This window comes from Sus scrofa, chromosome 1, assembly GCF_054392235.1.
Source record: "Sus scrofa isolate SSC_HxYL_T2T_F1_AM1 chromosome 1, Sscrofa_HxYL_maternal_Yorkshire_Landrace_v2.0, whole genome shotgun sequence".
Taxonomy (NCBI): Eukaryota; Metazoa; Chordata; class Mammalia; order Artiodactyla; family Suidae; genus Sus; species Sus scrofa.
Window position 1 is genome coordinate 252,641,433 of NC_139383.1, and position 16,280 is coordinate 252,657,712.

The 16,280-nt window shown below is 35.2% G+C and overlaps 1 protein-coding gene across 1 annotated transcript in view; it reads right to left on the minus strand.

The window, feature by feature from the left end:
* ERP44 (endoplasmic reticulum protein 44) overlaps window positions 1-16,280 on the minus strand; it is a 108,652-nt gene continuing 92,372 nt past the window's right edge. The window contains 2 exon segments of the mRNA NM_001137629.1: window positions 1-159; window positions 2,612-2,714. Coding sequence (NP_001131101.1) covers window positions 58-159; window positions 2,612-2,714 — 205 coding nt within the window. The 3' untranslated portion in view covers window positions 1-57.

Genomic DNA, 16,280 nt, shown 5'->3' on the forward strand with positions numbered 1-16,280 from the left:
TCCACCATGTAAGTTGATGCTGCTGTTTGAAAGGCTTGCAAATTGTTTCTCAAGTTTTTAAAGCTCATCTCGATCCCTCAATAAAGTATACCTATATTCACTGGGTGCTAGTTTCTGGAAGGAGCTCTCAGGTGGGCTGCTTGCTACATCTTGGACTTCCTGCAAGAGAAAGGATAAAACATTTTTACATCAATATATTTTATGGAATTATATTTTAGTAAGAGTATTAGATGGACGGTAATGGCCTATAATTATTCGCTTAATAATCAATAAAAGATAGCCTCTATGTGCCAAAGAGAAGAGTTGAGTTTAAATCTTGCTTTCTACATTTTAAATGCCCTTACTCAAATTCTCCAGGGCAGAGCTGCCACAGAGCCATTAACCATGGACCTGATGACAGTTCCTGAGGTGTGATGGAAGGAAACAAAATATCTGATACCTGGGTGCTTTCCTATACTATTCTATAGAGACAGTATAACCCTATGTAGGCCAAACCCCTTCCCTCTTACAAATGACTGCTAAGAGAATTAAAGGCACCTACTCATCTACAGAGATGAGAGATCTGGTTGCCAGCAGTTATCAAAACGTAGTTGATGTAATTATGGAGGAAAACAGACACTTCAACACTGCAAGATATTAGTATCTTTTATTTTACTTGTGCACCAAGAGTAGGTCAAAATATACAGTAGAACTCTAAGAGTGACTTCCAAGAATTTCAATGAAAAGACAGTGTCGTCTATCCTTTATCTCTATACCATGAGCAAACATGACTGTCATTGTTTAATACTTCTATAGTTCACATAGGCACATAGTGCATATAATACATGATATATAATAATAGCACATTCCCATTATAATGGGAAGCAACATGCCTACAAATTTCCCTTTCACTTTGTCATGTTCCTCTTCCCCAGTAAATTCTTTTTTTTTTCTGGCTGACATATATGTTTTGTTTAATTAAGCTGAAAGTGAATTACTATAAAACAAACATCTATTTGGTGCCTACTACGTACTAGTATGCAAAGATGAATAAAGACAAGGAGATCAGTGTCTAATGGAGAAGTTGAAACAAATAGGATAATGCACTAATGGCAAGCTACATCTTTTCTTAATCTGATAAAATACTAAGTAGGCCTACTTTGCTCTACTGTCAGCAAGACTTTCCTGCTTCTATAGTTGCTTAATTATCAAAGAAAAAAAAATCTGACCTCTGATTTTAAGGAAAAAGCATGTCATCGGATTCCTAAAAGGTACTTAACTGTGAACTTAATTTGACTCTTAAGGAAAATTCATTTTTATTTTCCCTTAATATGTGACAGTTCTTTAGGCAAAAGTGGATTGATGTTCTGGGGCATATTAAATAAAAGTGTGGGTACATATCATCTTCCCTCAGTATAACGGTAATAGACATGATATAAATCAATAATGCATCAAAATGCAATTTTAGGGATGTTTAATAAAACAGAAATTTGTACAGAAGTTACAAGGGGAGGTCCTATTGTGGCTCAGCAGGTTAAGGACCCAACATAGTCTCTCCGAGGATACGAGTTCCATCCCTGGCCTCCCTCAGTGAGTTAAGGATCTGACATGTCCACAAGCTGGAGCATAGGTCACAGATGCAGCTCAGATCCAGTGTTGCTATGGAGTAAGCCTCAACAGCAGCTCTGATTTGACCCCCTAGCCCAGGAACTTACATATGCCACAATTGTGGCCATTTAAAAAAAAGTTACAAGGTACTTGTTATTGTAACAAGAAAATTCTCAGGTTTTAAAAAAATATATATATACATATATATATGGCTATATATATATTTATCAAGTAAATATGAAATTTTATTGATAAATAGTTGTCAAGCATTTTAAATCTCAAATGGAAAAGCTGCCTTAAACCATAAGTTTTGAGCATTATGAATACTATAGTAGTGAGGACTCTTAGGGTACCAAATCATTATTTTCTTTTTTTCTTTTTCTTTTTTGTCTTTTTGCTATTTCTTTGGGCCGTTCCTGCGGCATATGGAGGTTCCCAGGCTAGGGGTCGAATTGGAGCTGTAGCCACTGGCCTACGCCAGAGCCACAGCAACGTGGGATCCGAGCCGCGTCTGCAACCTACACCACAGCTCACGGCAACGCCGGATCGTTAACCCACTGAGCAAGGGCAGGAACCGAACCCGCAACCTCATGGTTCCTAGTCAGATTCGTTAACCTCTAAGCCACGACGGGAACTCCCCAAATCGTTATTTTCTTTATAGTGTGGTCAGTCTCCCAGCCACAGAGGAAGGCTTGAACAATTAATGGAATCCACTGATTTCTTCACTAATCTACCTGCCTCTAGTTCCTACCTTCTATACTGGCTATATTGAAGCCAACTGTATTTAACCCTTTTATAGCTATATTCCACAAAGGACATACTCAGACCACCTTAGTTTATATGATCAAAAAAATATATTGTCTTACAACTTTTCTGAAGGTTTAAAATTTTTAAAGGAATATAATTTGTATATTATCTGGAGTCCATTCAGAATGTTTTTACAAAGACATTCAGGAGCAGAAACTTTTCAAGACTACTTGAAAAAAAAAAAAAGTCCCCACTGAAAAACAAATTAGACTCCTACCTGTCCTGGGGCTGTATCAGTTGGGTCAGGACCATGATGGAATTCTCTGTGCAGTTTTCCAGAATGTAAGTCAAAAACGAACTGCTTGAGTTTTCCAGGGATTCTATAACCAAAGTAAAATAAAAATTTAACTTAAACTACTAAAATGAACTTAGTTCTATGTCACCAACCTCACAACATTAAAAATAAAAATTTTTTTACCTAAAATCCCATCACTCCTACCATAACTATTAGCAGGCCAGGTACACCTTGAATATTTTTACACAGTTGTAATCATGATATCTAAATGCTCAATTTTGTGTTCTAATTCTTACACTTGTTTTATAGAAGTTTTTCTACGTTTATTGTAACAGATGCGTTTGAGTCTCCCAAGATGCTGTCCTAAGATTCCTTTACTGTTGAGCATTTAAATATTTTCCTTAATGTATATAACCATGAAACCTTATGTTCTGTAGAATTACACTAAAAATAATAGGGGCTCAAAAGAAAAACAGTGTTGGGGCTAATCACTTACAACTATGTAGCTTTGCAACCAGAGTACGACTAAGAACCTACAACAAAAATATTAGAACTCTTCAGCCTCCATCAGCATTTGAGCCCTATGTCAGCCAGGTGATGCTCTGTAATCTTAACCTGGAGTTCAGTAGTCCTCTTTTGAGATACAGGTCCTTTAGGGCATTCATTGCCAGCAGAACCAGTTTTCAAAATAATCTAAACCAGGGTATAGCTTTTTCATGTTTTCCTTATACAGGGGGAAATTTCTTCAAAACTACTTCTACCCCAGAGGCAGTTTTACTGACTAGCTTATTACAGTGTGAAAAGCAAAGTACTTCTCAAGGCCATGAAAGTGGCTTAAAAAAAAAAAAAAATGTCCTCATACACCACCAAGGCATTGTCTTTTATGGTGAAAAAGCTTTCTTTGGTGGCTTCAGACTATTTTGAGGAAAACAGCATAAGAACCAAGACAAATATTTGACATCATTCCCCTAATTACCAATCACGGTATGAGCAAATCTGCAGAACAGAAAAACATGCATTGTAGCAAAACAGACCACTATAAAGCTAAGCTGACTTACCTATCAGCCTTTTTTCTTCATAATTATTTCCCTGAGTAGTATCTTATCAAGTAGAAGTGATGAGTTAAAGAATAAGAACTTTTAACAAAGTACAGGCAAATTATAGGTATAGAACATCAATATTTACTGCCAGTGGTCTGTGCTGCCAGCACATTTGTCTTTTTTTATTATTAAAATTTGTTTTGCTAACTCAATAAATAAAAGACATCTGTATTTTAATTTCCATCCCTTCAGTAATTAAGCATTTTTTCCATTGTTTGCCTTAATTTATATTTCCGCTCATATGAACTGTCTGTCCTCTGAGATCATGGTATTTTTTAAATTCATTATATTTTAAAATAGGAATCCTTTTTCTTATCTACGGTAAGAATTAAAATGCAGGCCCACAAATACTTTAATTCCTTCACTAGAACTGACTTTTTAAATCACTATTTTTTTTGGCAGCATAGCTGGCTTGTATTAATATTACCAGTTTCTTTTTTCTTTTTATCTTCTCCTGAGGTCCTGCAAGTGCTGTTTCTTCTCTTCAATAACTCCCACTGAGATGTAACAGCCAGTAGCTTCATTGTACACCCATTTTGACTCCCCACTAGCTCCAATGCAACAGAGGCCAGCAGGTGCCAAATGCACAGTTTACAAATACAAATGACTGTCAGGTAGCAGTATTGACAGAATGCCTCTGAAAGGTTCTCTGGTACAGAAGAAACTGCACATGCACTAGAGATAAAATATTAGAGGATATCAATTTAAATTTAATCTGACGTCATCTACTGTCACCCACAGAAAAATGCTACAACATATCCATTCAATTCAAAGAACTGCAAATAATCCATAATGTTTAAGATGAAGCCCTTGTTAATTTGTTATTTTTTAAGGTTCAAAGATGATCACAATGAATACAGTATGAATTGCTTCTGCTAGTCAAGAAATAATTTATAATTAAATCCTAAGTATAAAAAATTCACAGAGAACACGTAAAACAGATTTTCCCAACTTTGATTTTTTTCCCCCTTGTTAACAACACGAGGAGAGAGAAAGAATTGTGAGCAAAAGACAAAGAAAAGAAAGACAGAATCTGAATTGATGTGGTAGAAAAACAGATTACAAAAGAGCTCTTATCTAGCTAGTGGCTAGAAATTATTGATCATTAGATAAGAAAACAGACAACATGGTTATCTGCTAAAAAGGAAAATAAACTTTGCTATAATGGACTTTGCTATAATAAATTCAATTATATTTTCATACTTTATACTTTTTCTAATCTCAACACTTGTGTTTTTCTCCCATCCTCCACTTTATTGTTTGTTTACAGTATTTACTTTTAGGTGATGCAAAATTTAAACAGTGAAATGCACAAGTGTTATATTATTTTTAAAAATTCACACAGTAGAATTCACTTTTTAGGCTTAAAGTTATATGAGTTTTAACATAAGCATATAGCATTTTGGTACCACCTCCATAAACATGATACAGAACAATTACAAAACACACTCCTTTTAAAAAAAAACTCCTATCTTCCTCTTCCCCCTAACTCCTACTAACCACTGATCTCTTCCCTGTTCCCATCATTTTCCTTTTCCATAATGTCATGGTCATGGAATTATAGGCATATAATCATGAGACAGGCTTCTTTTACTTAATGTACTGTATTTGAGATTCATTCATTTTGTTGTATGCATAAAAATGTTTGTTCTTTTATTTACTGAATAGTATTCCATTGAGTAGATATACCACAATTAGTTTATTCATTCACCTACTGAAGGGCATTTGGGTTCTTTCAAAATTTTGATGTTTATGAACAGTGCCACTCCAAACATTTGTGCACAGATTTTTGTAGTTTATTTCTCTAGGAAAAATACTGGGTTATATGGATAGAGTATGTTTGACTTTTAAAAAAAAAACCCGCAAAACTGTTTTCCAGAGCGGCTGTATCATTTTGCAATCCCACTAGCAATGTATGAGCGTTCCAGTTGCTCCATATCCTCATGAACACCTGGTATTATCAGCATTTTAGTTTAGCCACTCTTTTTTTGGCTGCCCCTTGGCAAATGGAGTTACTGGGCCAGGGACCAGATCCAGCCTCAGTTGTGGCCTAAGTTGCAGCTGTGGCAATGACAGATCCTTAACCCACTGTGCAAGGCTGGGGATCGAACCTGTGTCCCAGCACTCCCAAGACGCTGCCAATCCTGTTTTGCACCACACTGGGAACTCCTAAGTTAGAATTTCTAAACAATGTGCAATGGGATCTCATTCTGGTTTTAATTTGCATTTCTCTAATGAATAATAATGTTGAGTACCTTTTCATGTGCTTAGTTATCATTTGTATATCTTATTTATATTCTAACAGGATCTTTTGTGGGGCAAAAGTTTTAACTTGATGAAGGTTAATTTATCATTTTTTTTTCTTTTATGGGTGGTGTTCTACCTAAGAACTCTTTGTCTAACTGCAGGTCATGAAGAGTTTCTCTTACGTTTATTTTTTAAGAGTTTTACCTTTCACATTTAGGTCTATAATCAATTCTGAATTAATTTTATAAAAAGGAATTCCTTTATTTGGTATGAGGTGTTCAGGTGGTCCAGCACCATTTATTGAAAAGATTACCCTTCTTTGTTGAATTGTGTATGTGCCTCAAAAAAAAAAAAAATCAATTACTATATTTGTGTGTCTATTTCTAGATTCTCTATTCTGTCCCATAGCATCATGTACCTACTTTTCCACCAAAAATACACTATCTTAATTATTTTAGCTTTATAGCATGTCTTAAAATTGCATAGTATGAATCTTCCCACTTTGTTTCTTCTTCAACATTGTTTTTATTATTCTAGTTTTACCTTTACATATAAATTTTAGAATCAGCTTGTCTATAATAAACCTGGCTGAAATTTTGATTGAGATTGCATTAAATCTACACATCAGTTTGGGGACAATCGATATCTTAACAGTACTGAGTCTTCCAATTCATGAACACAGTACATTTCTTATTTTGCTTGTCTCTGAGTTCTTTCATCAACATTTTGTAGTTTTCACCATAAAGTTCCTGTACATACTGTGTTAGATTTATACCTAGTTAAAATTTTTTCCTTTAGTGATATTATAAATGGTACTTTATAATAAATTATATAAGTAATTTATATAAATTCCCATGGTTATTTTTCACAGAATTAGAAAAAACAATTCTGAAATTCAAATGTAACCATTAAAGACCTCAATCACCAAAGCCATCTTAAGAAAAGAACAAAGATGGAAGCATCATACTACCTGATTTCAATATACTACAAAGATGTAGTAATCAAAACAGTATGGAACTGGTATAAAAATAAGACATATAGATCAATGGAACAGAATAGAGAGCTGAGAAATGCAAACACTCACAGTCAACTGATTATTAACAAACGTACCAAGAATAAAAAATGGAGAAAGGATAGTCTTTTAAATAAATGTTGTGGGAAAACAACATCATATGCAGAAAAAAAGAACTGGACTCATCATGGAGAAAAGGGGGAACTCTTCTACACTGTTAATGGGAATGTAAGTTGGTGCAGCCACTTATATTCATGAAAAACAGTATGGTGGTTCCTCAGAAAACTTAAAGTAGTAATTCCCTGGTGGCTCAGCAGGTTAAGGATCCAGCATTGCCACGGTTGTGACTCAGGTTGCTTCTGTGGCACAAGTTTCATCCATGGCCCTGGAACTGCCACATGCCAAAGGTATGGCCAAAAAGAAAACAAACAAACAAACAAAACAAACAAAAAACACACCTAAAAATTATCACATACATGTTCCAGTAATCCCACTCCTGGGCATATATCCAGACAAAACTATAATTCAAAAAGATACACGCACCCTTATGTTCACAGCAGCAGTATTCACAATAGCCATGTAAACAACCTAAATTGTCCATCAAAAGAAGAATGGATAAAGAAGATTTGGTACACTATACACTGGAGTACTACTCAGCCTTAAGAAAGAACGAAATAAGGCCATTCGCAGCAACATGGATGCAACCAGATATTATGATACTAAGTGAAGTAAGTCAGAAAGAGAAAGACAAATACAATATAATATCGCTTGTATATGGAATCTAAAATATAGCACAAATGAACCTATTTGTAAAGCAGAAACAGACTCACAGACATAGAGAACAGACTTGTTGCCAGTGGGGAGGAGGGGTTGCAGAGGGATGGACTAGAGGTTGGGGGTTAGCAGATGCAAACTATTACATATAGAATGGATAAACAACAAAGTCCTACTGTATAGCACAGGGAACTATATTCAGTATCCTGAGAAAAATCACAATGGAAAGGAATATAAAAAATATATATGCATGTATAACTGAGTCACACTGCTGTAGAGCAGAAATTGACACATTTAAAATCAACTATACTTCAATGAAATAAAAATTTTTTTAAATTGGACTCTAGTTTTATTTTGCATATCTTACACCATTTATAAAATCAACTCAAAATGGATTAAAGACTTAAATGTAAGACCTGAAACTATAAAACTCCTAGAAGAAAACAGGGGGTAAGTTTCTTGACACTGGTCTGGATAATGACTTTTTGGATATAACCCCAAAAGTACAAGCAGCAAAAGCATAGATAGACAATGCAAATATATCAAACAAAAAAGCTTATGCATAGCATAGGAAACACAGTGAAGAGACAACCTACAGAATGAGAGCAAATATTATGCAAATCATACATCTGATTAAGTATTTTAATATCCAAATATAAGGAAAGAACATAATAGCAAGAAAACAAAGAGCCTGATTTAAAAATGGGCAAAGGACCTGACAAAAACATTTTTCAAAAGAAAATATATAAAGGGCCAACAGGTATATATGAAAAGGTGCTCAACATCACTAGTCATCAGGGAAATGCAAATCAAAAAGGCAAAAGAGAAGTGTTGGCAAGGATATGGATGAGAGAGCCCTTGTATGTTGTTCATGGTAAAGTAAACCATTAAAGTCATTATGGAAAACAGTATGGAGGTTCCTCAAAAGGTCAAAAATAGAACTACCATACCAGCCAATAATCCCACTTCTAGGGGTATACCTGAAGGAAATGAAATCTTGAACTCTCCTATTCATTTTAGCATTATTCACAATATCCAAGACAGAGAAATAACCCCAGAGTCCATCAATTAATGAATGGGTAAGGAAAATATGGATAAGGTTTACATACACATACACACTATGCAGTACTATTCAACTGTATATAATGAAGGAAATCCTGTCATTTTCAACAGCATAGATGAACCTCAAGGACATGATGCTAAATGAAATATGAAAGAAATGGAACTCAAAGAAGCAGGGGACAGACTGGTGGATACCAAGGACTGGGGGTGGGGGTGGTGGGAGAAATGGGAAAATGTTGGTCAAAAGGTACAAAGTTTCCGTTATGCAAGATGAATAAGTTCTGGAGATCTAATGTACAGCATGGTGACTATAGTTACTAATATTGTATTGTATACTTGAAATTTGCTAAGAGAATAGATCTTAGTAGTTTTCACCAAAAAAAAGGTAACTATATGAGGTAATAGATATGTTAATGAGCTTGACTGTGGTAATTATTTTATTATATATATATCTCAATAAATGTATGAAATTTTTATCAATTATACCTCAACAAAGCTGGAGAAAAAGGGGGGGCATATAATTTGGAGTGGAGAGGCAACTAATTTTTGTGATTTGAGCCAATCAAATGTCTGGAGGATTGAATTAAGAGATTTAAGGAACACAAAATTTGATTAGAGTTATAAACTCTATGGAGTTCAGACTAAGTCCTACCATGGTAAATCAGAACCACAGCCATGCAGAAGTTACAGTAGGGCAGAGGAAAAAGCTGAAATCCAGAGAGAAGGATGGACCAGATGTGAAGAGAGAGCCAAGAGAAGAGCTTTTGGGCCCCAGAGGAAGGAAAGAAGAGAGTAGCTGCCCAAGCACTTCCCAGTGGTGCAGCCCAGCTGCACCTCAAGCAGTTCCACTCCTTGTCATTTTCCTGTGGTTTTTCAGCATCAACCTCTTGTTTTTGACAACTGCAAGCCCTTAGCAACAGAACTGTCCAGTACAACTTGTGAAGACACAAAATGTTTTATGTTTGTGCTGTCAAACAGTGGAGTGGCCATTGTGCTCTTGAAATAGCATTAGAGTGTCCCAAGAAACTGACTTTAAATTTTATGTCATTTTAATTAATATAAACTTAAGGATTCATAGAGGGCTAGTTACATACTGGACAGCACAGCACTACAATTCTTACTACAAAGGGTCAAAGACAAGAAGCACAATTAGTAAAAGACAACCCCTCATCCCCCTACCAAAAAAAAAAAAGGGAAAACCATGATAGTGTCATAGAACACAAACAGAGAATGTTCCACAGCACCAAAAACTACAAGAACAATAAGGAGAGAGAGAGGTAAAGTCTTGTTAGTAGCACTGTTATTCATTTTTTTCATGGGAAAAAGCTGGATTCAAACAACGGGTTATTTAAGCAAATCATGAAACAATCCATTCAAAGGCAAGCTAACTAGACATTAGAAATAATAGAAGAATATTAATGACATGATAAGATGTTTATAATTTGTGGACAAGTTTAAAAATAGTATGGCTCCAATTTTATAACATATGTATGTGTTACAGATCTATCTCTTGTAAATAGATCTCTTGTAGATCTATGGGTGATTTTAAATTTATTCTTTGCACCCCAAAAAATCAAATACCTGGGAATAAACCTGACCAAGGAGGTAAAAGACTTATATGCTGAGAACTATAAAACATTAATCAAGGAAATTAAAGAAATTGTAAAGAAATGGAAAGATATTCCATGCTCCTGGGTTGGAAAAATTAATATTGTAAAAACGGCCATACTACCCAAAGCAATCTACAAATTCAATGCAATCCCTATCAAATTGCCCATGACAATTTTCACAGAACTAGAACAAACAATCCAAAAATTTATACAGAATCAAAAAGACCCAGAATTTCCCTTTTTTTCCCCAAAGCAATTCTGGGGAAAAAAACCAAGCAGGAGGCAAAATTCTCACAGACTTCAGACAGTATTACAAAGCCACAGTCATCAAAACAGTGTGGTACTGGTGCCAAAACAGACAGACAGACCAATGGAACAGAATAGAGAATCCAAAAATAAACCCAGACACCTATGGTCAATTAATCTTTGACAAAGGAAGCAAGAACATAAAATGGGAAAAAGACAGTCTTTTCAGGAAGTATCGCTGGGAAACCTGGACAGCTGCATGCAAATCAATGAAACTAGAACACACCCTCACACCATGCACGAAAATAAACTCAAAATGGCTGAAAGACTAAAATGTAAGGCTAGACGCCATCAAACTCCTGGAAGAGAACATAGGCAAAACATTCTCTGACATCCACCTTACAAATGTTTTCTCCGGTCAGTCTCCCAAAGCATCAGAAATAGAAGCAAAAATAAACCAATGGGACCTAACCAAACTGACAAGCTTTTGCACAGCAAAGGAAACCAAAAAGAAAACAAAAAGACGACTTACAGAATGGGAGAAAATACTTTCAAATGATGCAGCTCACAAGGGCTTGATCCCTAAAATATACAAACAACTTAACAGCAAAAAAGCCAACAACCCAACTGAAAAATGGGCAAAAGACCTCAATAGACATCTCTCCAAAGAAGATATACAGATGGCCAACAAGCACATAAAAAAATGCTCAACATCACCGATTATTAGAGAAATGCAGATCAAAACTACCACGAGGTACCACCTCACACCAGTCAGAATGGCCATCATTAATAAGTCCACAAATAACCAATGCTGGAGGGGGTGTGGAGAAAAGGGAACCCTCCTGCACTGTTGGTGGGAATGTAAGTTGGTAAAATCACCATGGAAAAAACAGTATGGAGGTACCTTAGAAAACTATATATAGAGCTACCATATGACCCAGCAATCCCACTCTTGGGCATATATCTGGACAAAACTTTCCTTGAAAAAGACACATGTACCCGCATGTTCACTGCAGCACTATTCACAACAGCCAAGACATGGAAACAACACAAATGTCCATTGACAGATGATCAGATTGGGAAGATGTGGTACATATATACAGTGGAATACTACTCGGCCATAAAAAAGAACAAAATAATGCCATTTGCCATGACACGGATGGAACCAGAGACTCTCATACTAAGTGAAATGAAAAAGAGAAAGACAAATAACATATGATTTCACTTATATCTGGAATCTAATATATGGCACAAATGAACCTTTCCACAGAAAAGAAAATAATGGACTTGGAGAATAGACGTGTGGTTGCCAAGGGGGATGGGGAGGGAGTGGGATGGATTGGGAACTTGGGGTAAATGGATGCAGACTATTGCCTTTGGAATGGATAAGAAATGAGATCCTGCTGTATAGCACTGGGAACTATGATCATTTATGATGGAGCATGATAACGTGAGAAAAAAGAATCTATACATGTATGTGTAACTGGGTCACCATGCTGTATAGTAAAAAATTGACAGATCACTGTAAACCAGCAATAATGAAAAAAATAAAAATCATTATATGAAAAAAATTTATTCCTTATTTTATCAACTTTAAGAATTATCAACAAAGACAGAATTTTTATAATTAGAAATAAGAATGATAAGCTAACACACACATACACAAACACACTCACAGAGTAGACAACTTTGCCTTTTTCTTGACCTTAGGGAAAAGTATTAGTCTCTCACCATTAAATATGATACTGGCTGTAGGTTCTTTGTAAATGTCCTTTATCAGATTGAGGAATTTCCCACATAATCCTAGTTTGTTAAGCATTTTTGTCATGATGGATACTGAAGTTTCTGAAATGCATCTTGCATGTGTTGATGTGATCAGTATATGCTGAATCACACTGATTGATTTCTGAAGGTTGAACCAGCCTTGCACACTTGGGATAAAGTATACTTGGTTGTGATATATTATTCTTTTTTCATATATTGATGGATTCAATTTCCTAATATTATTTACTACTTTTTAACTCAACTTATAAAATAATGTGGTTTGAACTCATTCAGTGTATTACAGTGTAAAAAAACTGAATACTGCCACTTAATCATTTTTAAGCTTTAGCTTTCTGATATGTAAAGTGAGAACAATTGCTTTAATTATTTGTTTTTATACTCTAACAGACTTGGATTTGAATCCAAATATATTACTGCATAGCCTAATAGCATAGCCATCTATCAGACACTGTACTAAGAGCCATAGATATACACATTTATTTAATGCTCACAACAACCCTATGAAGTAGATACCATTATTATTCCCATTTTACAGATAAGGAAACAGAGGCACAGAGGTGGTAAGAAATTGCCCAGGGTGATAAAACTAGTAGAAGCAGAATGAAAATCTGAATCTAAGCAGTCTGGATCTACAGTCTGTGCACAAAACCACTACACTATATTGCCTCTTTAGTGACTCCACTTTAGCAAAGTTACTAAATCTCTCAGAGCTTAAGTTCTTTATTGTAAGAGTGGAAATAATACCTATTGTATAAGCTTGTTATAGATTAACTGAAAACACATATAAAGTATAAAGCTGGGCTGGTACCGTACTTGACTCTGTCAGTGCTTGGTGGCAGGACCAAGTAAGGTAAAATATACTGGAATGATTTGTAAAACATAAAGTACTTATAAGTATGTAATCAATATCAGTTGTGCAGTAAGTACATTACATGAAAACAAAAATGGTGCTTAGGGACCCAGATGTCTGTATACATTGCCTGGTGGATGACAGAAGAGACACATTCAGAGAATCAAAAACTAGAGAGATGAATTGGAGAGGCAGGGAACAAGGCAAATAATTAGTTGTAAATATTAGGATATTTTCCAGATATATACATTTAAATCAGTCAAACTCTTAAACTTATAAGATTAAACTAGAAGCAAATTAAAGCATTTACTGAATAACTACTAATGCCATCACAAAGCAGTTAGTATATGGTAAGAGATAATAAAAACTAAATAATTGCCTTTTAAGATTTGTCAGCACCAATTTTTTTCAACTTAAGAAATAGGCCTCTTTTACCAGAGTAGGTATAGAGAGAACATATCTCGACATAATAAAAGCCATTTATGACAGACTCACAGCCAACATAATACTAAATGGAGAAAAGCTGAAAGCTTTCCTGCCAAAATCTGGAACAAGACAAGGATGCCTGCTCTTATCACTTCTAATTCAACAGAGTATTGGAAGTCCTAGTGATAGCAATCAGACAAAAAAATAAATAAATAAAATGTATCCAAATTGGAAGAGAAGAGGTAAACTTGGCACTATATACGGATGACATGATGCTATATATAGAAAACCCTAAAGGGCTCCACAGAAAAACTACTCAATCTCATCAACAAATTCAGCAAAGTAGCAGGATATAAGATTAATATTCAGAAATCAGATGCACTTCTGTATACTAACAATGAAATATTAGAAAAGGAATAGAGAAAAAACCTTTTAAAATCACACCCCCAAAAATAAAATACCTAGGGATAAACCTGACCAAGGAGGTGAAAGACTTATATGCTAAGAACTATAAAACATTAATTAAGGAAATTAAAGAGGATCCAAAAAAATGGAAGATATTCCATGTTCCTGGATTGGAAGAATTAATACTGTTAAAATGGCCATATTACCCAAAGAAATCTACAAATTTAATGTGATCCCTATCAAATTACCCATGACATTTTTCACAGAATTACAACAAACAATCAAAAAATTTATGTGGAACCATAAAAGACCCAGAATTGCCAAAGCAATCCTCAGGATAGAATACAAAACAGGAGACATAACTCTCCCAGACTTGAGACAATATTACAAAGCTACAGTAATCAACACAGTGTGGTACTGGTACAAAAACACACACATGGACCAATGGAACAGAATAGAGAGCCTAAAAATAAACCCAGATACCTATGGTCAATTAATTTTCAACAAAGAAGGGAAGAGTATAAAATGGGAAGAAGTCTCTTCAGCAAGTGGTGCTGGGGAAACTGGACTGCTGCATGCAAATCAATGAAACTAGAACACACCCTCACACCATACACAAAAATAAACTCAAAATGGCTTAAAGACTTAAACGTAAGACAAGACATCATCACACTCCTGGAACCAAACACAGGCAAAACATTCTCTAACATCAACCATACAAATTTTTTTTAGGTCAGACTCCCAGGGTAATAGAAATAAAAACAAAAATAAACAAATGAGACCTAATCAAACATACAAGCTTTTGCACAGCAAAGGAAATTATAAAACAGAGACATCCTACATAATGGGAGAAAAGAGTTGCAAAAAATGCAACCAACAAGGGCTTAATCTCCAAAATACACAAACAATTCGTACAACTCAAAAATGACCTAAAAACAGCCCAACTGAAAAATGGGCAGAAGAACTAAATGGAAATTTCTGCAAAAAAGACACAGGGATGGCCAGGAAGCACATGAAAAAAATGCTCAACATCACTAATTATTAGACAAATGCAAATCAAAACTACAGTGAGGTACCACCTCATTCCAGTCAGAATGGCCATCATTAATAAAGTTACAAATAACAAATGCTGGAGAGGGTGTGGAGAAAAGGGAACCCTCCCACACTGTTGCTGCGAATATATATTGGTACAACCACTATGGAAAACAGTATGGAGGTTCCTCAGAAAACTAAATATAGGAACTACCATATTATCCAGCAATCCCACTCCTGGGCATATATTCAGGAAAAATTATAATTCAGAAAGCTACATATACCCCAATGTTCATCACAGCACTATTCACAATAGCCAAGACATGGAAACAAATTTTCATTAACAGAGAAATGGATTAAGAAGATATAGTACATATATACAATGGAATACTACTCAACCATAAAAAATGAACAGATTAATGCTATTTGCAGCAACATGGATGCAACTAGAGATTCACACACTAAGTAAAGTAAGTCAGTAAGAAAAGACAAATACCATATGATATCACTTATATGTGGAATCTAAAATATGGAAGAAATGAACCTATCTATAAAACAGAAACAGACTCACAGACATAGAAAACAGACTTGTAGTTGCCAAGGTAGAGGAGGGAGGGAGCAGAATGGACTGGGAGTTTGCTATCAGTAATGCAAACTATTACATTTAGAATGGATAAGCAATGAGGTCCTACTGTATAGCACAGGGAATTGTATTAGTCTCTTAGGATAGACATGATGGACGATACCAGAAGAAAGGGAATGTAAATATATGTATGACTGGGTCACTGTGCTGTACAGCAGAAACTGGCACAACACTATAAGTCAACTATAATTTTTTAAAAAGAAAAAAAAAAGGCCTCATTTGGGTTAAAAAAAGACCCCACCCCCCAGTTAATGAAAAACAAAATAAGATTCTCAGGGTTAAAAGGGAACTTAATTAATGGTGACCTGAGTTTTTAAAAAAATTTCTTTTATCTATCCCTCCTAGCTCTTCATCATTCCACCCATTTCCTGGTTTGTTCCCTCTAAGTTCAAGGAGGCAGGCTAATTCATCATAGCAGACTGTCAGATTGCCTAAGTTAGGGAGATTGCCACCTTTATA